A 25960-nucleotide genomic window follows, 5' to 3' on the forward strand; every position below is an offset into this window, starting at 1 on the left:
CTGTCTGTCTGTCTGTCTGTCTGTCTGTCTGTCTGTCTGTCTGTCTGTCTGTCCGTCCACCTATCTACCTACCCATCCATCCGTCCGTCCGTCTGTCTGTCTGTCTATCATTCTATCAATCATTCTATCCATCTATCTATAATATGTTATGATATATTTCCTCCAAAGTACAACACAATATTAGGGAAATACTGTGAAAAATGTACTCGCTCTGTTAATCATCACTTGATATATATGAATGTGCATGTTCAATAATAATCAAAGTGTCCATTCATATACTTTTGAAATGCAAATACACTAATTTATCCCCAATATCCTAAAATAATATAAACCAAATCACTTATATGACATACAGGTTGTTTGGATTCCACATGCATCAATATATAAAGTCGTATATGTATCATATATACAACACATATTCAAAAATATTGCAAAAAACAGAGAATGTTAAGCATTAGAGTTACAAATATGTGGATATGTTTAAATATAAAGGCTATAATTATATATGCATGTTCATAAACTGTCATGTATACAATTATCATACATTCATAAAAGTACTAAAGCCTAATACGGTGGGAAAATGTGTACAAAAGCTGACTATTCATGTATATTTTCAACATTTAATCATTTAAAATCAGTGTACACCCCATGCAGCTTAAACTAGGTGTTTGCTTTTTTAAAAATGACGTGCATTAATTTTGTGTTCAATTGTTGAATGTTTAATCCACCGGGATTAAAGCAACCCCCGGGGAATCCCATAATCCACTCTGCTCCATTTAGCTTGATCCGAGCAGACTGAGATTGTGGTCACAGCATGTTATAAAGCACTTCTCACGCCGACAGTGAACATGAGACACGCACTTTCTCTAGAGAAAATCACATTAATGTGCTGCACCGTCATGACAGAATCTGTGCATTAAGAATCACTCAGTGCTCGTGCTGGAGCTGCGTACAGCGGAGGAAGAAGGATGTAGAAAATGCTTAAAACGTTCTTTCAAAATGTAAACGGATGGATTGTTCAGCTTTTTTCTACTGTATAAAAGTCTATAACGTCCTGTGCTGTAAAATGTTGTAGACCTCTTTCAGCATTGATTTGTATATCTCAGCAGTGGTTAGCAGCACTGTGGCCTCACAGCAAGAATTGAATTGAGTTTTATTTGACGGATTTTAGACAAGCTGTACAGAAACACAAGTATCCCATACATTTTGAAATAAAAACTGTGGAGGATAAAACACAATAAAGCCCTGAGCTTGTTTCCATTGCGGTCCTCGCTGTTAAATAAAACAAAGTATGGCTACAAAATACAGATGATGCATAAAACAAACAGTACCTCCACCTCCACAAAACAAGATACATTCATTCATTCATTCATTTTTCTTTTTGGCTTAGTCCCTCTATTAATTAGGTGTCCACAGCGGAATGAACCATCAACTTACCCAGCATATGTTTTATGCAGTGGATGGCCTTCCAGCTGCAACAATATTCACAATCAAGTAAGATATAGAATAAATCATCCTCGTCCACCATGCTAGCTAATTATTCTCATCAAACAACCATCTTTTGATTGCTTTTTTGAACCTCCTTAAGTCTTTTATTTCCTTGAAGGTCGCTGGTTCGAGTCCCAGCTGGGCCAGTTGTTCTCCTCGTGTTCCTCCACAGTCCAAACACATGCGCTATAGGGGAATTGATGAACTAAGTTGGCCGTAGTGTATGAGTGTGTGTGAATGAGTGTATGTGGGTGTTTCCCAGTACTGGGTTGCAGCTAGAAGGGCATCCGCTGTGTAAAACATAGGCTGGATAAATTGGCGGTTCATTGCACTGTGGTGACCCCTGATGAATAAAGGGACTAACCTGAAGGAAAATGAAATTAAATATTTCAATTTATTATTGATTTATTTTAGGTTGGGTTAATATTACTTTAACTTTTTAATACATGTTTTTTCGGAAATGTAGATTTTTTTTCTGTTCTGTATACTGTATATAATCTATACATTTTTGGAAGTTTTGTTTTTTGTTTCTAATGAAAATATCCATTTAGCATTTTCATGTTAAAAATTGTTTTGTTCTTGAAATTTTATTTGCTAAAGTTTTCCTTAAAACAAGCCAAAAAATAAATAAACAACCTTTTTTATCCCTAAAAACAAGACACTCATTTTTTTACTCATCTTCTAGATTTAAGAATGTTTGACCATTTCGACTAAAAACAGGATAAAAACTAAATGTTTTTTTGTTGTGGGAGTCCAGGGGCGTAGTGGACATTTTAAAAGTGGGGAACCGCTGAATGAGATCCAAGATGTCATGATGATTTTATTATGAATCACCTGTTTCTAAATGTTCTGTCTCTAAGTGAGGGAGACGTATTCTTCCCAACCACCCCACCCCGGAGCCTATTGCCTTGTTTTCTATTTGGACAATTTGTCTAAAAAAAATCCCATTTTTTTGCATAAACTTAATGTCTCGTTTTCAATTTCTCCTCCTCCTCTTGTCAATAATCCTTTATTTGTCTTTACACTGAAGAAAATGGTTCATTGCAACAAAGCTCTCACAGCAGCAAAAAAATTGCTGGTCAACCGCTGGAATCCTCCTCATACCATGGACAGACGAACCTGGACTGTTTATTTGTTGGACATTCTCTCGATGGAACTCTCAACTTCCTGTATGGTGCTAATATGAAAACTGTCAGTATATGGCGTTCAGCCTTTGATGTTGTGTCATCCTTTTTGAAGTCTTTGTAAAATTCCTTTGTAAAATTATTTGATTTGTTTATTTATTTATTTATTTATTATTATTATTATTATTATTATTTTATACTTTTGAAGTCTACCAGGGGTGGGATGGGTGGGAGTGGGTTTTAAATATACAATTGTTTTTTTTTCTGTTTTATATTGTTTCCTGAAAAACTCAATAAAAAGTTGTTAACAAAAAAAAGGAAAATGGTTCATTGCAAATTGTTGCAAGCAATTTATTCTAGCTGAATTTAAACAAACAAGTGAAGTTGAACATTACTAAATTTAGTTTGTTTAAACTCCACCTATACAAAATGGTTTGCAACCACTCACCTTAAAAAAAAATTCGCAAATCTAATGAATCATTTTTTTATTGTAGCCTAGACATTAGGAAAGTTTGTATATTTTGTCTTAAAACAAGCTGGTTTTTGTTTATTTTCACTTCTAAAAACAAGATGACAATGTTAAATGCCTTCTAGATTTAAGAATGTTTAAACATTTCGTCTAATTCCTCTTTTAAAATGTATTGCCTCTTTCTCTATTTCTCCTTTTGTTTTGTTTTCATTAAAGAAGTTAAAATGAAATGGGGTTTTTTTTCTAAAAAAAGCTGCATTTCAGTTTTTTCACAAGACAATTGTATTTGTCCTCTAGACATTTCGAATAAAATTCTCATTTTTGCAGTGTGAGTAAATTTATTCTCCTTTTCTCCTCCTCTTCAATGATGACCAGTGATTTTAATGGGCCTGTAGGAGCTTCATCAGGTTGATCTGCTGCTGCTGCTGAAAGCCTGTTCCTTTATGCATATCCATGCAGTGTTTTTTCAGGGTCAGTTGGCGCAGGATGCCTCATTCTCGTTCTCCTTCTCCTGTTTTGTTTTCATTAAAAAGTTAAAATTAAATGATTTTTATCTTCTTAAAACAAGACAATTGTACTCGTCTTCTATAGATTTAAGAATGTTTGGAAATTTCGACTATAAGCAAGACAAAAACTCTTTATTTGCAGTGTGAATCTTCATTTATTGTCTCTGTTTTTATTTCTCCTCCTCTTGTCTTGTTTTTTTATTAAAAAAGGGTTCAAACTAAGTTAGTTTTTCCACAAAAGAAGCTAAATTATGAAATAAAGACAACTATTTTTAACCTTAACAAAACCTTTTTGGCAGTGTGAATCTACACAGAAGTTTAAAGTTAAAATGAAGTGAATTTTCCCTTAAAACAAGCAATTTTATTTGTTCTTTTATACAATTTTTAACTTCTGAAAACAAGACTTCCTAATTATCTTTAAGTTTTAAAAATGTTTGGACATTTTGACTAAAAGCAAGACAAAAACTCACTCATGTGTAGTGTGAGTATACATTATTGCCTCATTCTCTATTTCTCCTCTTGTTTTCAGAAAAAAAAGGTTGAAATTAAATGGGGTTTTGCTTTAAACAAGCAAAATGTGTGTTTTACCCCTGAAAACAAGACAACAATTGTACTTGTCTTCTAGATTTAAGAATGTTTGGACATTTTGACTAAAAGCAAAACAAAAACTCACTTTTTTGTATTGTGAGCCCAAATGTATTGTCTCATTCTCTATTTCTCCTTTTGTTTTCATTAAAAAGGTTAAAATTAACTAACTAATAATTATTATAATAATTAATTAAGTTTTTCTTTAAAACAAACTAAATGTGTCTTTTCTTTATAACAATTGTGCTTGTCTTCTATCTATTTAAGAATGTTTGGATATTTTGACTAAAACTCTTGTGTTTTGCAGTGTGAGTAAATTCAATCTCCATTTCTCCTCCTCTTCAATGATGACCAGTGATTTTAATGGGCCTGTAGGAGCTTCATGGTTGATCTGCTGTTTCTGAAAGCCTCTTCTTTCATGCACATGCAGTGTTTTTCTGTCTGTTGTGTGTTTTTGGGGTTAGTTGGCGGAAAATACCTCATTCGCAATTTCTTCTTCTCCTGTCTTCATTCATTCATTCTTTTTTTTTGTCGGCTTAGTCCCTTTATTAATCCGGGGTCGCCACAGCGGAATGAACCGCCAACTTATCCAGCAAGTTTTTTTTTTTACGCAGCTGATGCCCTTTCAGCCTCAACCCATCTCTGGGAAACATCCACACACACATTCACACACACACACACACACACACACTCGAACACTCGAACACTACGGACAATTTAGCCTACCCAATTCACCTGTACCGCATGTCTTTGGACTGTGGGGGAAACCGGAGCACCCGGAGGAAACCCATGGAGAACATGCAAACTCCACACAGAAACGCCAACTGAGCCGAGGTTCGAACCAGCGACCTTCTTGCTGTGAGGCGTCAGCACTACCTACTGCGCCACTGCCTCGCCCCCTCTCCTGTCTTGTTTTAGTTAAACATTTTTAAAAATTACATTTTAAAATTAAATGGTTTTTATTTTCTAAACAAGTGATTTACATTTTTTTTTTCTACTTCTGAAAACAAAAAAATATTTTCTCGCCTTCTGTTTAAGAATGTTTGCGCATTTCAACAACAATAAAAAGACAAAAGCTCTATTATTTGTAGTGTGACCCTACATTTATTGCCTCATTCTATTTCTCCTCTTGTCTTGTTTTCTTTAGAAATATTTAAATGAAGCGCTTTCTTTCCTCAAAACAACCAACATTTTGACATTTGGACTTTTTTCACTCTTGAAAATAAGAAAACAATTTTTAATATCTATTTAGACTAAAAACAAGACAAAACCTCTATTATGCCGTGTGAATCTGCACACAAGTTTAAAGTTAAAATAAAGTGAATTTGTCCCTAAAACTATCAATTTCATTTGTTATTAATATATTTCTAACTTCTGAAAACAAGATTATTTTAAATTGTGTTAAAGTTTTAAAAATGTTTGGACATTTTGACTAAAAGCAAGACGAAACTCACTCATTTGTAGTGTGAGTCTAAATGTATTGCCTAGTTCCCTATTTCTCCTCTTGTTTTCATTAAAAGATGTTAAAATGAAGCGGGTTTTCCCTTAAAACAAGCAAAATGTGTCTTGTTCCCCTTTTTTCTTTTTTTTTTACCAGTTGTACTTGTCTTCTAGATTTAAGAATGATTAGATATTTCAACTAAAAACTAGTTTTTTGCAGTGTGAGTAACTGTTTAGCCTCATTCTCCATTTTTCCTCCTCTTCAATGATTTTAATCAGCCTGTAGGAGCTTCATCAGGTTGATCTGCTGCTGCTGAAAGCCTGTTCCTTCATGCAGATTGCTGTGTGTTTTTGGGGTCAGTCGGCAGAAGATGGTTCATTCTACATTTCTCCTTTGTCTTGTCTTATTTCCCTAAAACAAGATTTTTAACTTCTGAAAACAAGACAACAATTTTTACTTGTCTTCTATTTATGTTTGCATTTATTGCTTTCGTCTCTATTTCTCGTCCTCCTCTTGTCTTGTTTTTTATTTAAAAAAAGAAGTGAATTTTTCCTTAAAACTTACAAAATTTTGACATTTTAACCTTTTATCCCTTAATAAAGAATATTTGTACTTATTTCAGCTAAAAACAAGTGAAAAACATATTTTTTTTGCAGTGTGAATCTACACAGAAGTTTAAAGTTAAAATTAAGTGAAATTTTCCTTAAAACAAGCAGTTTCCTTTGTTTTTTTATAGATATTTTTTTACCAAAAACACGACTATTTTAATTGGCTTTTAGATTTAATAATGTTTGGACATTTTGAATAAAAAAAAAAGACAAAAAATCACTTTTTTGGAGTGTGAGCCTAAATGTATTGCCTTGTTCTCCATTTCTTCCCCTCCTGACTTGTTTTCATTAAAAAAGGTTAAAATGAAGTGAGTTTTCCCTTAAGACAAGTGAAATGTCTCCTTTTTACCCTTGAAAACAAGACAACAATTGTACATGTCTTCTAGATTTGAGAATGTTTGGACATTTTGACTAAAACTCTCCTGTTTTGTAATTTACAGCCTCATTCTCCATTTTTCCTCCTCCTCAGTGATTTTAATGGGCCTGTAGGAGCTTCATCAGGTTGATCTGCTGCTTCTGAAAGCTTCTTTCATGCATATTCATGCAGTGTTTTTTTCTGCTGTGTGTTTTTGGGGTCAGTCGCCGGAAGATGGCACATTCTCCATTTCTGCTCTTGTCTTGTCTTATTTCCCTAAACAAGTTATATTGTTTAACTTCTGAAAACAAGACCTCTATTTTTACTAGTCTTCTATTTATATTTGCACATATCGAATATCATAGCAAGACAAAAACTAACTCATTTATAGTGCGAGTCTCCATTTATTGCTTTCGTCTCTATTTCTCGTCCTCCTCTTGTCTTGTTTTTTATTTAAAAAGGTTTAAATGAAGTGAATTTTTCTTTAAAACTAACAACATTTTGACATTTTAACTTTTTTATCCCCTAATAAAGAACATTTTTACTTATTTCGGCTAAAAACAAGTGAAAAACATATTGTTTGCAGAGTGAATCTACACAGAAAATTAAAGTTAAAATTAAGTAAAATTTTCCTTAAAACAAGCAGTTTCCTTTGTTTTTTTATAGATATTTTTAACTAAAAACACGACTATTTCATTTGTATTTTAGATTTAATAATGTTTGGACATTTTGAATAAAAAACAGACAAAAAAAAAATCACTTTTTTGCAGTGTGAGCCTAAATGTATTGCCTTGTTCTCCATTTCTTCTCCTCCTGACTTGTTTTCATTAAAAAGGGTTAAAATGAAATGAGTTTTCCCTTAAGACAAGTGAAATGTCTCCTTTTTACCCTTGAAAACAAGACAACAATTGTGCTTGTCTTCTAGATTTGAGAATGTTTGGATATTTCGACTCAAACTCTCCTGTTTTGTAATTTACAGCCTCATTCTCCATTTCTCCTCCTCTTCAATGATGACCAATGATTTTAATGGGCCTGTAGGAGCTTCATCAGGTTGATCTGCCGCTTCTGAAAGCCTGTTCTTTCATGCATATTCATGCAGTGTTTTTTTCTGCTGTGTGTTTTTGGGGTCAGTCGGCGGAAGATGGCGGTCTGGATGCTGCTGGCAGGCGGAGAGGAGCTGCTCTTCCCCGGGCGGAGGAGCCTGTAGAGCCGCCACATTCAGCCCGGATCACCGCTAACCATCCCGGACCGCGCTTTCTGCTCGGGTATGGACTCTTGCACGGTTTTACCAGGGTACAAACACCTCGGAGACTTTGCGGGGACTTTCATGTTTTTATTCGGCTAGCAGCTAGCGGCTTTCTGCAACACTTCAACGCCCCGAAAACTGCACAAAAATGTCGGATACGAAGGTAAAAGTGGCCGTCCGGGTTCGACCGATGAACCGCAGAGGTAAGAAAGATTAACAATAAATATAAAACGCAATATATTTACAAAAATAAAAGTTTATTAGGTAGAATAAGTTGCCACACTGTTATAAAAAACGCCAGGCTCCACATAAATCCTTCATGTTGTCCAAACGCAAGCCGATTCACTCACTTGAACAGCTTTTACACATTTAAAGTGGATTAAACATGAAATAATTAAGTTGTCCCACAGACATCTCAAGAATTGCGGTTTTAAATAAATAGTTTGTGTAGTAATTTAAGTGTATGGTTCAGATATTGTAATGCATTCCTGTTTTATAGCAACTTTTAAGCAAGTTTTAACAACTTTTATTGTTTGTTTTGGCTTTGCAGAGATTGAGCTCAACACTAAATGTGTGGTTGAGATGGAGGACAATCAGACCGTTCTGCACCCGCCGCCCTCCAATGCAAAAGGAGAAAGCAGGTACAGTTTCTCCCACACCATCATGTTAAGCCTCCTATCAATCTGACATGAGTTTCTGCTTGATCTACATGTGAGCAGTCAGTTTTGAGCTCTCCGCAAATGTCCTGCGTGTGTGTTTCTGCATGATGGTGTTCCGATGCAGAATTTAAGATGTTTTGGGCTCTTGTCAGAAGTACATGCAGGGCCTGTATTTTGGGCGTGCTCATGTGCTGGGGAACTTATTCTGCTGCTGCTGTGAAATTCCTGGACAGGCCTCGTGTTTTCAGCAGTGCTGGAGTTCGAGATGCCGTACAGTCGAGTCTTCATGTTATGCATTGCTGGTGCATTTAGCAAGTCGTGCTCTCAAACTATCATTGGCAGTAACTAGAGAAGGGGTTGCCATAATACGCCTACTCCTATATGGGTCAGAGAGGTTTTGCATGCAATAACTGTGTAATATACTGATTGTTGATTTTTGTTTTGGTGCTTTAATATGGGTCTTGTTTACTTAAGCAGTGTATGAGAAGAGAAATGACTGTCATGCATAATTTGCATAAGCTTCAGTGCAAAAAATGATTTGCTTGCTTGGATTCTTTTGTCTTGTTTTTAGATATTCTTTAAGCATTTTCTAGAATACCAAAAAATATTATATTGTCTTGGTTTTATAAATAAGTCAAAATTAAGTAAGTTTTTTATTAAAGGGTCACGAAACACCAGAACACATGTGTTGAGCTGTTGACAGTGGTATATGTGTCCCACACTGCTAAAAACACTATTAGGACACCTATATTTCACTAAAAAGTGTAAATTGGTTGTTTTTGCGTTATTTCAAGCAAATTCGTACTTCCTGTTTGAAATGAATTTTTGAAGCTGCGTCACGGCCATGAGATAATAGCGTGTATTCCAGCGTGCAGACTGGACGTCTGTGCCAGAGTGAGTCTTATTACATCTTACAGTGTGCTGCATTAATGCATGAGTAAGGCTTGGTTCAAACCAATCAGCGCGCTCTATTGTGCAACTTCATTAATATTCATTACTGTCACAGTGTTTAGACAACAGAGACGCCACGTTGTGTTGGCAAAACAAGCGTTAAGTGTTGCTTTTATAGTTTGCTGCAGTTCAGTTTCGTTTTCATTTTCTCTCTGTGAGAGCTCAGCTGGAGTTACGTGTGGATTAACAGTGTACGCGACGCTCGACAACAATAACTTACGTGTCTAAGGAGGATTATTGTTTACCTGAGAGCTGTTCTCATCTGCAAACGCTGAGATCCGGGGGGTATTCCAGAAAGCTGGGTTAACTTACCATCTGCTAAAACCTAAACTCTCGGTTGATTTACCCAAAACCTGCTTACCGCGAGTATGTTGGTTCCAAAACAGGTGACAAGAGTTAGTTAAATCAACCTCCTGAAGATAACCGCGGGTTAATGCGCGTGCACGGCACACACCTGAAGGCATTTTCAGTAGATCGCCGAATTCACGAGTCACCATAGAAAGTCACGGTGAGAAAAAAAGGGCAACGCACTTTACAGAGGCGAAGCTGGAGGTTTTAAACACAGAGATTACACATCTGCTTCAACGAAGGAAAGAAATATAGAATAAGAAATAGATAAGAAAATAAAAAATAAATAATAAGAAAATTTATTAGTTCATTAAATTACACATGCCACCCTCCATTTTATTGTAATGATAAATTAAACTACTCTTTAACATCCTTTTTGAGTATGTTGTGTAACCATTCATGCATTTATTTTTCTTGCCATTAATTTCTTAAGCCCACAATATGTGTATTGACTAATAAGGCTTATAGAAATTGTAATCTTTCTGGAGCTAGAACTCTGTCCAAAGTCAATTAAACACAGAAACATTCTTGAAAAAGGTAATATTTAATTACTGGAGCTATTTGTTTAACACTCTAGAATATTCTTTCTGACATGCAGCTAATAGAAAGAGGCCTGTCTAACTGCTGTGTCCTATAATAAAGGCTCATCAGTGGTTGAGTTTTTGACTTAAACCACACACTCTGTCACTGTTGTAAGTGATTGTTGTCAGATAGCTTTAGGTTCTTTTTATTTTGCATGTAGACGAAGTTCCTTCTGCCTCAACTAACAAGCAGTGTAAGAATTTTCTGCACTTTTCCATATTTGAATATTACTCTTGGATCACAAAATCTTTTATCTACATATTTAAATTCTAAAGTAGCTGTATAAGGTCCATCTTCAAAGATAAAGTCACATGAGCATCACCTTAAGGTGAGAAATATGAAAAATATGTTACACGTTGAATGGTGTATGTAAAAAATCATTCATTTTATTTCAGGAAATGAAGAAATGAACAGACCAAACTATTTGATTAAACATAGTTTTTTGAGTAATTATATTTTCTAAGCACTCTTCCATCTGTTTTGTCTGCTTGGGTCACTGAGATTTCCTCTGGGTCAGGCTGCAGGTACGTGTCATCAAGGCAGAAAAGGGTATCTTTTGTCCTCCAGCAAGTAACAATGTAGTGCTCAGTAATGATTCTATTTTATAATACAAATATAATAAAAATAAACATTGTGTTAAGCAACATTTGCTTTATAGTTTTTTTTTTTACTATATTTGTGTTATACACTTGAATCACTACTTCCTGAAAATCAGCCATTTAGCCTCAACATAGTGATGAGGTGGGGTGTGTGATGAGCTGGTAAGTGGAAGCAGTAATGAGTTTAATAGTTGAAACACCAAAAGATTAAGGATAGAAAATTAAGTTGTACCTGCACACTTATACTTTGGACACATTTTATATTATCAGTGTCCTTTAGTGACTGATGGAGCTTTAAAATCGGCTGCAATTAATGCACACAATAGCATTTAGAAACCCTGAAAAAAATATTATATTAAAACATGTAGGTGTGTGTGCGTGAATGTATACATAAGAACGACGTCCTACATATTAAATTAAAGATATATTTTCCTACAAAAGACAAAGCTGCCACTTATAATATTATACAGAAAAATGTGAGGGTGCAGAAGGAGAGAAAAAACACAAGATCCGTAAGTTAGATTCGAACTCGCTCCGTTGTGCGCTCCATTGTTCTTTATCGACGCACTGTCCACTACGCTACTCCCGTGCTCTGAATCAGCTGTGTAATGATACGCAGTAATGTATAACCAAGGAACTGTACAAAAGTGTAAAAAGCAGTTCAGTGCCAGGCGTACTGTACAGGAGGTCATGCTGCCACATTGTACAGTTGCTTAAAATGCCCTGACGCGAATACAAAGAGCTGCACTGAATGTTTTTTATGGTAAGTGCAGACCCGCGGTTTGTCACATTTGATTTCAAAAAGGTTTGTTAAATACATTAACTTTATGAATTTGGTTATGAAAAAAACTATGCACTTATAACCCTCTCACAACGAAAAAACTTGTATCTGTGTGTCCACATCCATAAATATTCCCATCAAAAGAGCACGCAATGCTCAGTAAACTCTCTGAAACAGACAAACTCTGAAACATAGCAACTTACTCTCTGAACATAACCTGCTCCGGAGCAGGTTATCTTCAGAGAGTAAGTTGCTATGGCTACTTAACATACCCAGAAGTTACCTCCGATTTTGGAACCAAAGTTGAGGTTATCCACCTACTTACTCTCAAACTTACCCGGGTATGTCACATAACCTGCTTTCTGGAACAGCCCCCCGGATTCGCTTGTAATGTTAGTCTCCTCTTCATAAAGACGCGGCTCTAGTTGCTGGTGATTGTCCTGTCTCTACAGATTTGGTAAGTGAGCGACCAGTGCTCTTTGTTTATTCAGTTTGTTCGTATCGAATTAAGTTAACTATTGCACTGAGTGCAAACATGTTAGCACCGCATTTTGTGACTGGAATAACACACGCGGCTTTCTGACGCTACCTGCCGTGTGCATCTATGTTTCTGGGAAATGCAGAGTTTTTTTTTCTCTCATTCGCCGTGCGGTATCAAACATTGCATGAAAAATACACGCTTAGAGCAGCTCCTCGAATCAAATATCTCGTTTGTCGCGAGGGGCATGAATGAATTCCCTGAATGAAAGAGCCAAACTGCAGTTAAAGTCCACCATTTAATAATTTGGCAAATAATTCGACTACAGATGTCCATGTAGGTTAAACACCATCACTTTCTCCTGTGTGTGTATTTTGACTGAAACTCGCGCGTGCCCAAATAGACACTCCCACACCATCCCACTTTAGTTCCTCCGACACTCCCCCCTAAACAGAGCTGGACACGCCCACTTTTCTGACTTTTTCCAAAGTAGAGGTGTAAAAACACCCTGCTGAAACGAGGGGGTTACATGGCCCTTTAAATTAAGCAAAATAATCGGACAATGGACTATTTCAAAGTGAGCACAAGATTATTTTGCGTGGATATTTGAACTAGAAACAAGACAAAACTCAAAGTAAGTAAAGTAAGTAGTAGTTTGCAGTGATTAAAAGTTAATGGCTCAGTGGTTAGCACTGTGGCCTTACAGCAAGAAGGTCTCTAGATTGAGCCCCGGCTGAGTCAGTTGACATTTCTGTTGGGTGTTGGTGTGGGTTTCCTCCTGGTGCTCTGGTTTCCCCCACAGTCCAAACACATGCACTATAGGGGAATTGGAGAACTAAATTGGCCGTAGTGTATGAGTGTCTGTGTGTTTGTGTTTATGGGTGTTTCCCATTACTGGGTTGCAGCTGGAAGGGCATCCGCTGCGTAAAAACATATGCTGGATAATAATAATAATAATAATTCCTTACATTTATCTAGCTCTTTTCTGGACACTCAAAGCGCTTACACATAGGCGGGAATCTCCTCATCCACCACCAGTGTGCAGCATCCACCTGGATGACACGACGGCAGCTATTTTGCGCCAGACCGCACACCACACACCAGCTGATTGGTGGAGAGGAGACAGTGATGAAGCCAATTGGGATATGGGGAGGGTTAGGAGGCCATGATGGACAGAGGCCAGTGGGCAGATTTGGCCAGGATGCCGGGGTTAAACCCCTACTCTTTTTGAAGGACATCCTGGGATTTTTAACAACCACAGAAAGTCGGGACCTCGGTCTCATCCGAAAGACACAGTAAGAGCAGTATAGTGTCCCTGTCACTATACTGGGACATTAGGACCCACACAGGTCGCAGGTTGAGCGCCCCCTGCTGGCCTCACTAACACCACTTCCGGAGGCAACCTAGCTTTCCCATGTGGTCTCCCATCCCTGCAGCCCTGCTTGGCTTCAGTGGGCGACCATGTGAGATCTGCAGAGAGCTAGCAGCTGGTTGACGGTTCATTCCACTGTGGTGACCGCTGATGAATAGAGACTAAGCCGAAAGAAAATGAAAGAACTTATGCCTCTTAAAATGTCAGCAGTTTGAATGTTTATTAATGTAAACTAAGTTTAATGTAACGGATAGAAAAAGAAACTAGCTAGTACTGTATAATATAGACCAATAGTAGTATCTGTATCGCCAAAAAAACTTGATTTGTCTTTAAAATACATCAGTTTTTCTAAATTCTGAAATATTTAATGCATATTTCAGCATATCTGAAGCCGTAAAGCAGACAGTAAGCTTCTATTTACTCTGCTTTCTATTGTCTTAATGTAATGCCTGCAGACACCAAAATGGGATGCTTCACCTCTGACCCATATATGAGTTGGCTCTATTAATAGCAGAGGTTAGGAAGTTTGGATCGTACAATGGCTGATGTTGATATTTAGGGAACAAAAGCTTGAGTTTTGTGCTGTTGGTGAAGTCTAGCGCTAATAGAAGTGAAAGCTGCACTTGTGTTTATTGCCAGATCGCACTGTAGCAATCAGCTAATGCAGTTCAGCCCGGTTTATCAGCATGACCTGCTACTAATTAAAATTCAGTGAAAATCTGATTTGATTTGTGACAGCAGAATAATAATTTTGCAGGATTCTAGTTTGGCTTTAGTATGAATAAAAATAGAGAGGGGTAGTAGAGTAAAAACTCATTCATTTTCTTCTTAGGAGAATAGATTTTTAACCATATAGGGCTCTATATTAATGACCAGACGCAAAGGCTAAAGCAGAGGGTGCAAAAGCATTAAATTGTCCGTAGTGTATGAGTGTGAATGAGTGTGCTTGGATGTTTCCCAGAGATGGGTTGCAGCTGGAAGGGCTGCTGGATAAGTTGGTGGTTCATTCCGCTGTGGCGACCCCAGATTAATAAAGGGATTAAGCCGACAAGAAAATGAATGAATGAATGAATAATGCAAAAATTTTACCAGTGAAAACAAATGTCTAATAATGCTGACAATGACAGATGACAAGCACATGTCTTAAACATAATAATTCAACTTTATAATTATGAATAGTTGTATTCTGATGTCATCATTTTACAGTGAATTAACAAACAGGACATGTTGAAAGTCTGTTCAAGTCCTCCATAATGACTGTACAAAATTAAGCATTTTAAGCACCAGTAGAGCTCCACACAGGCCTAATATTACTATTGTTTTACCATATCATCACTTTAGAATTATAAGGTTCTGACATTTTTGTCAATTTTGTTATTGACATATTAAATCACAACTTATTGTTTACATTTTAAGAGTTTAAAATAAATCTTGCACTCATTCAGAACGCAGAGAGAACCTGATAATTCCAAGATGATGATATGTTTGAGAATGAACAATAATAAAAGCCTGCTCATATTAACCTTTATTTTACATCTAAAGAATCGTGAGAAATAATCGTGATCTCAATTTTAAGCAAAAAAAAAATTTGTAATTCACATTATAGCCAGAATCGTGCAGCCCTACATGTTTATTCTACCATTTTTACAAAATGTAAAATGTGTCTCTGATGTCTCTAGTGTGTGTGTGTGTGTGTGCGTGTGCGTGTGTGAAGTTTAAGCTCAAAATACCACTCTCTGAATCTGACCCTTTAGACTTTGATCCTAATTGTGGCATTTTGGTGACTGTCTCTTTAAATTTAAATGAGACTGTGCTCCTTTTAAAAGCCGAAATGTGTCGGCATTTGTTTTATTTCATCAAACTTTCTCCTTGTTACATGTGTTTTACTTAATCAATGCACTAAAAGCAATCCAGTCTTCATAGTAAACCGTTGCTTGTTGCCTTTGTTCAATGGCAGCCCTTCAGTGCATCACACGCTGCTGAATCTCATGATCCTCTCAGTCTGTCTTGCCTCAAGCTTAGAGAATCTGGTTGACGATATGTGACTTAAAACCGTTGCATTTGTGTATTTTTGTGAATAGCCCAAAATACATTCAGTAGTATGGGTCAAAACAACACGTAAAAAATCAGTATTGAGTAAAGATCACGTTAATATCCTACTGTAGATATACACAGTTGAAGACGGCCGAATTATCAGAATTAACCATCATATTTTTATCTTTAAGCCTGTCTTTAATTAAGGTAGTTTAAGGTTATCTTTAATTTTGTCTTTAAGGTTATCTTACCGTCAGAATTTTATACCAACCCATGTTTAATCACAAAATATGTTAAATAATTTATGGATATGGAATGACACAGTGACCCAGTGGTTAGCACTGTGGCCTCACAGCAAGAAGGTTGCTGGTTTGAGTCCCGGCTGGGTCAGTTGGCATTTCTGTGTAGAGTTTGCATGTTCTCCCCATGTTGGTGTGGGTTTCCTCTGGGTGCTTCGGTTTCCCCAACAGTCCAAACACATGCTCTACAGGGGAATTGATGAACTAAATTGACTGTAGTGAATGAGTGTGTGTGTCAATGAGTGTGTATGGGTGTTTCCCAGTACTGGGTTGCGGCTGGAAGGGCAGCCACTGCGTAAAACATATTCAGGAATAGTTGGCGGTTCATTCTGCTGATGAATAAAGGGACTAAGCTGAAGGAAAATTAATGAATTTTTGGACAGTTTTATTTTTCCAGTGCAGGTTACAGATTTTTACCGGGTTGAAATCGCTGCTGTTTTTACCGTGTGTTTGTGTGGTCCAGGGTCAGATATCAGATGTTTTAATGCAGTCGCTGGCGCTTCATCAGGCAGGTAGAAACGTACAGGTAAGCAAGATCTCGTCTTACACTTGTGAGCATGTGAAATGGAGAACAATAAAAAAAACTAGCTGGAAATAGCAGCCGGAGGAAACGCTGAAGAGCATTATATTCAGTTTTACAGTCAGAGAGAGACAGAGAGAGAGAACGCGTTTGCTGGAAAGATGGAGAAGATTATTAGTGTGTGATCCCATAGAGAAAACTGAAAACTCACTCACTGGCCACTATATTAGGTATACCTTACTAGTACCGGGTTGGACCCCTTTTGCATACAGAACTGCCTTAATCTTTCCTGGCAGAGATTCAACAAGCTACTGGAAATATTCCTCAGAGATTTTGCTCCATATTGACATGATAGCATCACACAGTTGCTGCAGATTTGTCGGCTGCACATCCATGATGCCAACCTCCCGTTCCACTAAATCCCAAAGGTGCTCTAATGGATTGAGCTCTGGTGACTGTGGAGGCCATTTGAGTACAGCGAACTCATCGTCATGTTCAAGAAACCAGTCTGAGATGATTGAGCTTCATGACATGGTGCGTTATCTTGCTGGAAGTAGCCATCAGAAGATGGAGACACTGTGCTCATAAAGGGATGGACATGGTCAGCAACAATACTCAGGTAGGCTGTGGCGATGATGCTCAATTGGTACTAATGGACCCAAAGTGTAGAGAATCTCCCCCACACCATTACACCATCAGCAGCAGCCTGAACCACTGATACAAGGCAGGATGGATCCATGCTTTCATGCTGTTGAGGCCAAATTCTGACCCGACCATCTCAATGTATCAGCAGAAATAGAGACTCATCAGAGCAGCAACGTTTCTCCAATCTTCTATTGTCCAGTTTTGGTGAGTCTGTGTGAATTGTAGCCTCAGTTTCCTGTTCTTAGGTCTTCTGCTGCTGTAGCCCATCCGCCTCAAGGTTGGACGTGTTGTGTGTTCAGAGATGCTCTTCTGCAGAGCTCGGTTGTAACGAGTGCTTATTTGAGTTACTGTTGCCTTTCTATCAGCTGGAACCAGTCTGGCCATTCTCCTCTGACCTCATCAACAAGGCATTTGTGCCTACAGAACTGCCGCTCACTGGATATTTCCTCTTTGTCAGAGCATTTTCTGTATACCCTAGAGATGGTTGTGCGTGTAAATCCCAGTAGATCAGCAGTTTCTCAAATACTCAGAGCAGCCCGTCTGGAACCAACAACCATGCCACGTTCAAAGTCACTTAAATCCCCTTTCTTCCCCATTCTGGTGCTCAGTTTGAACTGCAGCAGATCGTCTTGACCATGTCTACATGCCTAAATGCATTGAGTTGCAGCCATCTGATTGGCTGATTAAAAATTTGCATTAACAAGCAGTTGGACAGGTGTACCTAATAATTATCAATCATGTCAAAGTAGACTATAGCATTATTCATGCAATAATTAGCTCAAATATAGCCAATTAAAAATGAAATTCTTAAAGGAGTTAATTCTCTTAAGCAGTAGATTTACAATTTGTATTGAAGCATTAGTTGCAATAACTTTACATAACTTTAAAGCTCACCTAAAATCTACTGAATGCTTGAAACGTTGTTGGACATTTATGTTTTAATGCCTGTATTCATAAATAAAGGTGTAGCGCTTTTTTCATGCATGTTAGTCCCAGCATTCCTGCCTTGTTCATGCAATGATGAACTCAAATATGGGTAATTAGATCTCAGTGTTTGAGCTATTAATCGGCACATTAGCTTCACTGCTGCTATTAACTGGTATTTAGTGCTATTAGATGACCAGTTACCCAGAAATACGCGATACGTGACTCAATGCAAATTCCTGACAGTGACATTTTGAGCTGGCAGTGTCAAAAATCACTTGTAAATGTATGAGCTGATTAAATGTAGATTAAATAATTAAACAAATTGGTGTTGTATAAACTGTCATAGACTGATGCGTAAATGCAACTAATTTTACACATCAATGTAATTTATTTCATGAATGAGTGCTATTAGGTTTTGTAAGAATTTGGCTTGGGCGGTATCCAAATTTTTGATACCTTATTCTCACACACACACACACACACACACACACACACACACACACACACACATACACACACACATAGAGAGCATTGCTCGCTCACTTTCAAGTTACACCAGAGATTCCGCCACTCCCGTGATTTATTTGGAAATTTACTCCCGCACTACAAGAAATCTAGTCGGCTCCTGCGGTACAGCAGCGGGAATGAAGAGAGCTGAATCAGGCCATAAAAGTTAGGCCCAATGGGGCTTGAGCCCGACAAGTATATTTTGATTGACAGCTTTATAAAGCCCGAACCCGTTTACAACCCGACATTATACAAATGTGCACACGCACACAGCTCTTTTGCTTTTTTTTTCAAAATGTGTCATTTATATGTTTTAACATAATTTATTCGTAACAAACGTAGACTATAGGCCTCTTGGAAGTTGAAACAAAGAAATAAAATTTCATATTCAATATTTTATGACGGGATAACGGTGTTGAAATTGACACCGTTGCTATTTTTAGATCCCGCGGTATACCATAATACCGTAATACCGCCCAAGCCTAGTAAGAATATTGGATCTGGATTGTGTGGTTTATTTCAGGCACAGGATAAAATAACTAAAAGATCATTGCAATTTGCTATATGATTTTTTTTTTTGTATGATGCACTCCTAATTTTTTTGTTATAATTAAAAGAAAAAATAAGCCATATGAGTTTACATTTTAAAATTCAGATTTTTTTTCTCCTAATTTGAAGTTTTAATCTCACAATTCCTACTTTTTTCCTTTTAAATCTGAGTTTAAATGTCATAATTTCTCTTTTCTCCTAATTCTGAGTTTACTTTTTAAAATTCTTTCTTTTTTTCTCCCGCTTCTGAAATTGCAATGTGTTTTTGTTGTTGTTTTCTTTCTTAATTTGGAATACTTACTTTAAATCTTGCAATAATAACTTTAGACTTAGTCAGAGTTACAGCATTAAATATAAAGAATCAGTAAGACATCAACTGTTCCATCTATCAGCAGAAAACAAAACTAGCACATTTGCTCCCTCTCTGAATCTAACAGTACAATTATAAATTATTGCAAGCATTATTTAGGGCAAAAACACAAATATATATATATATATATATATATATATATATATATATATATATATATATATATATATATATATATATATATATATATATATATATACACACACAACAGTTCTGTCTGTTTCTCAAATCTGATTGGCTGATAGCCGTGCGATATTCTGCAATATCAGAACTCCTACAGCCTCTTTACCCTTTGTGTATTACTCCGCCCACATACACCCAGCGAAAAGTAGACACTAAAGATCTAAAGTTTAAAAATGCACGCTCAGCTGTTTAACTGTCAGCTTATGATTTGAATCCGGAAGAAAGTAGTTCCTCATACAAAAGGGTTTTTGAGACTCTCCATGTGTGATTTTGTTTATATATACAAAATTATGCCGTCAAACTGTTGTATAAACGCAATATTGCACTCGTAGCAGTGCGATATGGCTGTATATCGGCACTGGTGGGGGCACAACGCTCATGTGATATTGCTCGTGTATATATATATATATATATATATATATATATATATATATATATATATATATATATATATATATATATATATACACACAACAATAATAATAAGATGAATAAAATGACATTATTAATAAATAAAAAGTTTTTTTTTTTCCAAATTCTGAGATTTTTTTGCAATTTTTTTTGTTGTTGTTTTATTTTTTAATTCTTACTTTAAATCTTGCAATTATGAGTTTTTGTTTTAATTTGACTCTTTGTTCTGCATTTGCATATGCTCAAGTCAGGAAAAACGAAATTGCATGATATTCAGTCAGAGATTTGAGATGTGAAGTTGCTGTAGATTGATTTATAACAATCTCCACAGCTCTAGGTGTATCATAAATGCCATGCGTTTGTTCTTCCAGTGCGGTAATAAAGCATCAGGAAGGTTACACCTCCCAGACTGATTACATCAGTTTAGAAAACCCCAGACTTTCCCCGCGGCTCCTGTTCACGGCTGATGCATGTCACGGTTTATGGTTTATATGTCAGAAGAGCTCCAGGCCAGACTCATGGAAAGCAGATTAGACATTCAGTCAAGTGTTGGGTGGGTTTAATTGGATGTAATTCCTTTTAGTTCAATGCCGTTTTTTTCTGCATGCTTACAGGTGGATGCATCTTCATTAGTTATGCTTAGTAAGCAATAATTGATGATGCAATGATGAGTTGTTAGAAAATAATGCACTCCTGGAGGTGGTGATTCGGTGATGACTTTATCACTCTGATATGGAGCTGTATTGCGCTCAAAACCTGCCGGAACTACTTTAGCTGTGTGTTTATCTGACAGAATGCTCATCAGCCAATCAGAATCAAGCGTTCAGCAGCCATCAGCAGTACTATAAGCAGCTCTTTATGTTGATCAGGGTTTTAGTGTAAATGAAGCAGGATTGTTGGTCCTGTGATTTTCATCCCAGCAGGATTAATAGTCTCATGTCTTCTTAAGCTCTCGTGGTATGTTTTGCGTTGAGCTCGCTTTATAATTGGACTGAGACGTGACTTGGGGGCATTTCTGGAGTCACGTTTCCATTCTTTGAGCTTCTTGAAGTTGGAAATATGAATCTGTGAAAGTATTTGATGGTAACAGGAGAGAAAGGTGTCGTGTTGGGTGCCAAATCTGGGAATATTTCTAGTAGCACAGATCTTTACTGTTAAAAAACGACTGCAGTACTTGTGTTTTGTTGCTGTATTGTTGCAGTGTTTTAGTTTTGTAAGGTTAGTTCCTTTACTTAAAGCTCAGAGTTGATGATCATCATTTATTTTGCTTGTAGAGTTTGATTTTTACTGCATCATTATTATTCACACATTAAAGTTCGCTTTGATTGTTCAGTGTTTACGCTTTACCATTGCACACACTTTGTAACATTTGTAAAGTATGCAGAAAAAAAAAAGTTGAAAGGCAAAGCTCTGCATTTTCTGGTCAATATACCTTCCTACTCACACCTATGGTCATGAGCTTTGGGTCATGACTGAAAGGACAAGATCTCGGATACAAGCGGCTGAAATGAGTTTCCTTCGCAGGATGGCAGGGCGCACTCTTATAGACGGGGTGAAGAGCTTTGACACCCGAGAGGAGCTTGGTGTAGAGCTGCTGCTCCTCCACATCAAGAGAAGTCAGCTGAGGTGGCTCGGGAATCTGTTTCTGATGCCTCTTAGGCCCCGTTTACACTAGTGTGTTTTAGTTTTTAAACGGCGTTTTAGATCAAAAGCGATCCTACGACACCAAAAACGTATATCACTAGGGGTGTAACGATTTATCGTTGTACGATTTATTGCGATGCAAAAATGTCACAATGCATCGTGGCGTTATGACGATTTGATTTACGATATGACGTCCGTTTTCACTTATTAGTTGAGCTGTTCTCACGTGAGCTACGTTCCACCTGCTGTCGCACGTAAGTTCAGATTGCAGCAGCAGTAATGTTAGCAGACCAAGATGAGTGAAGCTGAAATAGAGGATGGCCCATCCTCTCAAAATCAGACGTCTGGCAACAGTTCGGTTGTACAGTCATTGCTTTAGACTCGTCCGCTTTTTGACACGCATACTGGGTCAAACATCCTAAGTTTTAAAGTCTTCACAGTGATTTACATACTTTGCACAGCGACAGGGATACCTCCTCATGGTGTTGAAAGAGTCACAGACTGTATTTATAAGGCACAATTCACCCTAAAATATCATTCTGTCTTTATATAATGATGTATTTGCGGCCGCAAAATCACACTTGACGTGAGCTCACCGTGAGCTGTTACTACAGAGGGCATATGATAGACGCGCGCGTATGGCAAACCATTTTAGCATTTAAACCTTTGTTCTGACTATCCATAAATATATTTATAGATATCTCTAATTATATTTTGACTAGTCATAATTATAATTCGACTAGTCAGAATGACAATTAGAGATATCTGCAATTACAATTGTACTAGTACGAAATCAGATTGGAGATATTTATTACTAGTCATATTCCTTCATTGACTGCCATTGAAAAATATTTGCAGATATCTCTAAATGAGTTTTGACTAGTCACAATTGTAATTCGAGATATCTCTAAATGAATTTAATTAAATATGAATTAAATACCTGGAAATGTGGATTTTTTTTTTGCACACAAAAAACGCAAGTGACCAAGCAAAGCCTTAAGCTCTTACTGTTAAATTCAATTGAATAGAAAGCTTATTTTTTTGCACCTTTACCTAAATTGTTCCTTAATTTTGTCTCTGTCATTTCAATAATATTTTTTAAGAAGTTTTTAAATTGTTTTGTTTTCCAGAGACAGGCCTGTTTAATTTATTTTCTTAAAGAAGGTTCAGTTTAACAAGTTGAAACAAAAGAAATACATAAAAAATAGTTTACTTGGTAAAATTTGCATTTCAGTTTAATTTTCAGTTTTTATTCCAAATATCGTGATACATATCGAATCGTGAACATTATATCGTGATTCACATTGTATCGTGAGCTGAGTGTATCGTTACACCCCTATATATCACGTAACTATTCGCGCACTCTGGGCATGCGTGTTCTAGTATAAACAGGAAGCATGTGTCCTGCTCGGCATTTGGTTATTGTCAGTCAACAAACGCCGGTTGAACAATGAACGCGATGGCAACGAAAGTAAGAGAGGTATTTTTGTGGACAGACGACGAGGTCGAGTTACTAAACGTAACAAATGAATAACTGCACAATGGTGCCTAAAACAGACAATAGTGCAAACAACGCTACCATTTCTGTGTCCATGTTGTTGTTCACAGTGAAGACTGGTCTGCTGTCTTCTGGTAGCGTTAAAGCCATGTGTTAGAGTCATGTGATAGGGGCTTGACGAATAAGGGAAGGATACGCAATGACACAAAAGCCCCAATCAGGTAGCGAATCTCAGCAGCTCCGCCCCAGTTTTCAGATGTCTCCGTTTTCCCCCATCCACACTGAGACGCAGCAGCAGCGCTTCAGAATGAAAACGGATTCTCCAGTGTTTCCAAAACGCTCCGTTTTTGGCACTCGAAAACTCCAGCTTAGTGTTGACGGATGGCCGACGCAAAACTTATGCGTTTTTAAACTAAAACGCATTAGCGTAAACGGGGCCTTGGACGCCTACCTAGGGAGGTGTTCCAGGCATTTCCCACAGGGAAAACCCAGGACACACACAGGAGAAACTATGGCTCCGTTTACACTAATGTGTTTTAGTTTGAAAACGCATAAGTTTTGCTACGGTTACGCCATCCGTCCACACTATGCCGGAGTTCTCGAGCGCCGAAAACGGAGCGTTTCGAAAACGCTGGAGAGGCTGTTTTCATTCTGAAACGCTGCTGCTCCGTCTCAGTGTGGATGATGGAAAACAGAGACATCTGAAAACGGAGGCGGGGCTGCAGACATTCGCCTCTCTGATTGGGGCTTTTCCTCAATATTAAGTAGCCCAACACACACAGTTCAGTCCTGCATCTTCTCCTTGTAAGTTCAGACTTCGCAAGTTTGATCAAGGCTGCAGTCTCTTCTCAGTTTGATATGGAAAACAGACTATACCGAGGACACGGGTAAATCTTTAAAGGGAACAGTGTACTTTATAACTTCATTCACATCACCCTGGCTACGTTGTTTCACTTTCTCAACAATAAAATGTAAACATGATATAAGGAACTGCCTATTTTCATTTTAATATTACCAACTAAACAGACAGCAGAAATGTTGAGGCGTCGTGCTGCATATATGAGCGTCATCTTCACTGTGTGGATATTTATAACAAAACGGAGCCGATAACAACTGCCTCCTTTCAATTTCAGTGAAAATACGAAACGCACCCTCTCTTTTGCTGAATATCAGTTTTAATAATCGATAATGGCCATTATAAAAGTGTAACATACAATAAGTTTATACATTATAGGAAATAAAGGCAAGCGATCAGTCAATATACAGAATAGGCTACGTGGTTTATTAATCATTAACTTATCTTTGCGCTTAGCCAAAACACGTTACCTGAGAAAAAGAAATAGATTCCAATGACCAAAGTCAGGGAATATGTCGTTAGATAAAGACAACAAGATGAATGAAATATCCCGTTTAATAAATATAGTGAGATTAGATCCAGCGGGAGATGCTTGATGAGAAGTCCGACTAGCAGAGCTCTCATCTAGGTAGATGGGCTGCAGCGCTTGCCAAAGAGTGTCTGTGTGGTCACGTGATGTGTGTTTTCAGCGTTTTGGTGTGGACGGAGAGCAGTTCAGAAACGCTGGGTAAAACGCGAGTGTGGACGCGGATCGTTTTCATTCTAAAACGCCGTTTTAAAACTAAAACGCACTAGTGTAAACGGGGCCTATGTCTCTTGGCTGGCCTGGGAACGCCTCAGGATCCCCCCTGAGGAGATGGAGGAGGTGTCTGGGGAGAGGGAAGTTTGAAGTCTGCTGCCCTTGTGACCTGGCCCTGGAAAAGTGGAAGTAAATGAATGAATGATAAAATAATATTAAGGATGAAAAAAGATATTACGATGACAGAAAAATCTTTTAAAATCACTAGTGATTTGTCTGTTGTTATTAAAGACAGTGTGTTCCTCATATCTTTAATTTTAATATATTTTAGTTTATTTACTAGAACTTAATCAGTGTTAAGCTGCTCTGACATTAGGGCTGGGCCGAAAAACAATATTATATTGAATCGCAATATAATTTATGACCATAACAATGATAAGCTCTAGACTGTTTTCCTCTATATTGATCTAAGAGCCAATCACACAGCAGAAATGTGCAACAATATGAATCTAAAAGTGTGTTGATCCTAGAAATACACTGAATTTTCAGCCATCAAAAAATGTCATGCCATTTAAAAGACCCTCTAGTTTTTGTGGCTTCAGTCATTGTTGGAGCGCTCTTTTAAATCTGGAAGCATCAACAACTTATATCGAAATATATATCGTTATCCTTCAATATTGAAAATAATGATCAAGATTGCAGTTTTGCTATATCGCCCAGCCCTATCTGTCATTGTAAACAGCGCTATAGAAATGAAGATGAATTGAGTGGAACTGAATCATCTGCTCTTCTTGTCCTGTAATGAAGGCTCGGTCGGCGCTGCTCAACCTCTGGAATGCTGCTTTTGTCTCAGTGTGTTTTCAGCGTATTGTGTGTGAATAATCAGCCTGTCCGTTAACACACACACACAAACACACACACACACACACACCAAAAACCACACGCCAGTCTTGCTCACAATGCCGGAGTGACTCTGAAAAACATGATGACTGAACAACTGAACAGTTCATGTCCTGTGTGATCCTGAACCACACAGTCTTAATAGACCATTTAGACCATAAAAGGTCTTAAAGACTTATTATGCCCATTTTCACAAGATGTAAATGTCTCTGATGTCTCTACAGTGTGTGTGTGAAGCTTTAGCTGAAAGTAGCACACAAAGAATGTCCTCTAACTCTCTGAAACT

The 25960-nt window shown here is 37.4% G+C and overlaps 1 protein-coding gene and 1 long non-coding RNA gene across 21 annotated transcripts in view; both read left to right on the plus strand.

Moving 5' to 3' along the window:
- Positions 1-2895: 2895 nt before the first annotated feature.
- Positions 2896-5253, plus strand: LOC141378106 (uncharacterized). The gene is made up of 3 exons (XR_012391797.1): positions 2896-4141; positions 4371-4478; positions 4580-5253. It is a non-coding gene; the product is annotated as an uncharacterized lncRNA (long non-coding RNA).
- Positions 5254-7705: 2452 nt separating this feature from the next.
- Positions 7706-25960, plus strand: part of kif13a (kinesin family member 13A) — a 118591-nt gene continuing 100336 nt past the window's right edge. For all 20 annotated transcript variants that reach the window (XM_073925520.1, XM_009292736.4, XM_009292734.4 and 17 more), the window contains exons 1-2: positions 7706-8025; positions 8373-8463. In XM_073925520.1, the coding sequence (XP_073781621.1) occupies positions 7971-8025; positions 8373-8463 (146 nt within the window). In that variant the 5' untranslated portion in view covers positions 7706-7970. The remainder of the gene's footprint in view (positions 8026-8372; positions 8464-25960) is intronic.

This window comes from Danio rerio, chromosome 16 (genome assembly GCF_049306965.1).
Source record: "Danio rerio strain Tuebingen ecotype United States chromosome 16, GRCz12tu, whole genome shotgun sequence".
NCBI lineage: Eukaryota > Metazoa > Chordata > Actinopteri > Cypriniformes > Danionidae > Danio > Danio rerio.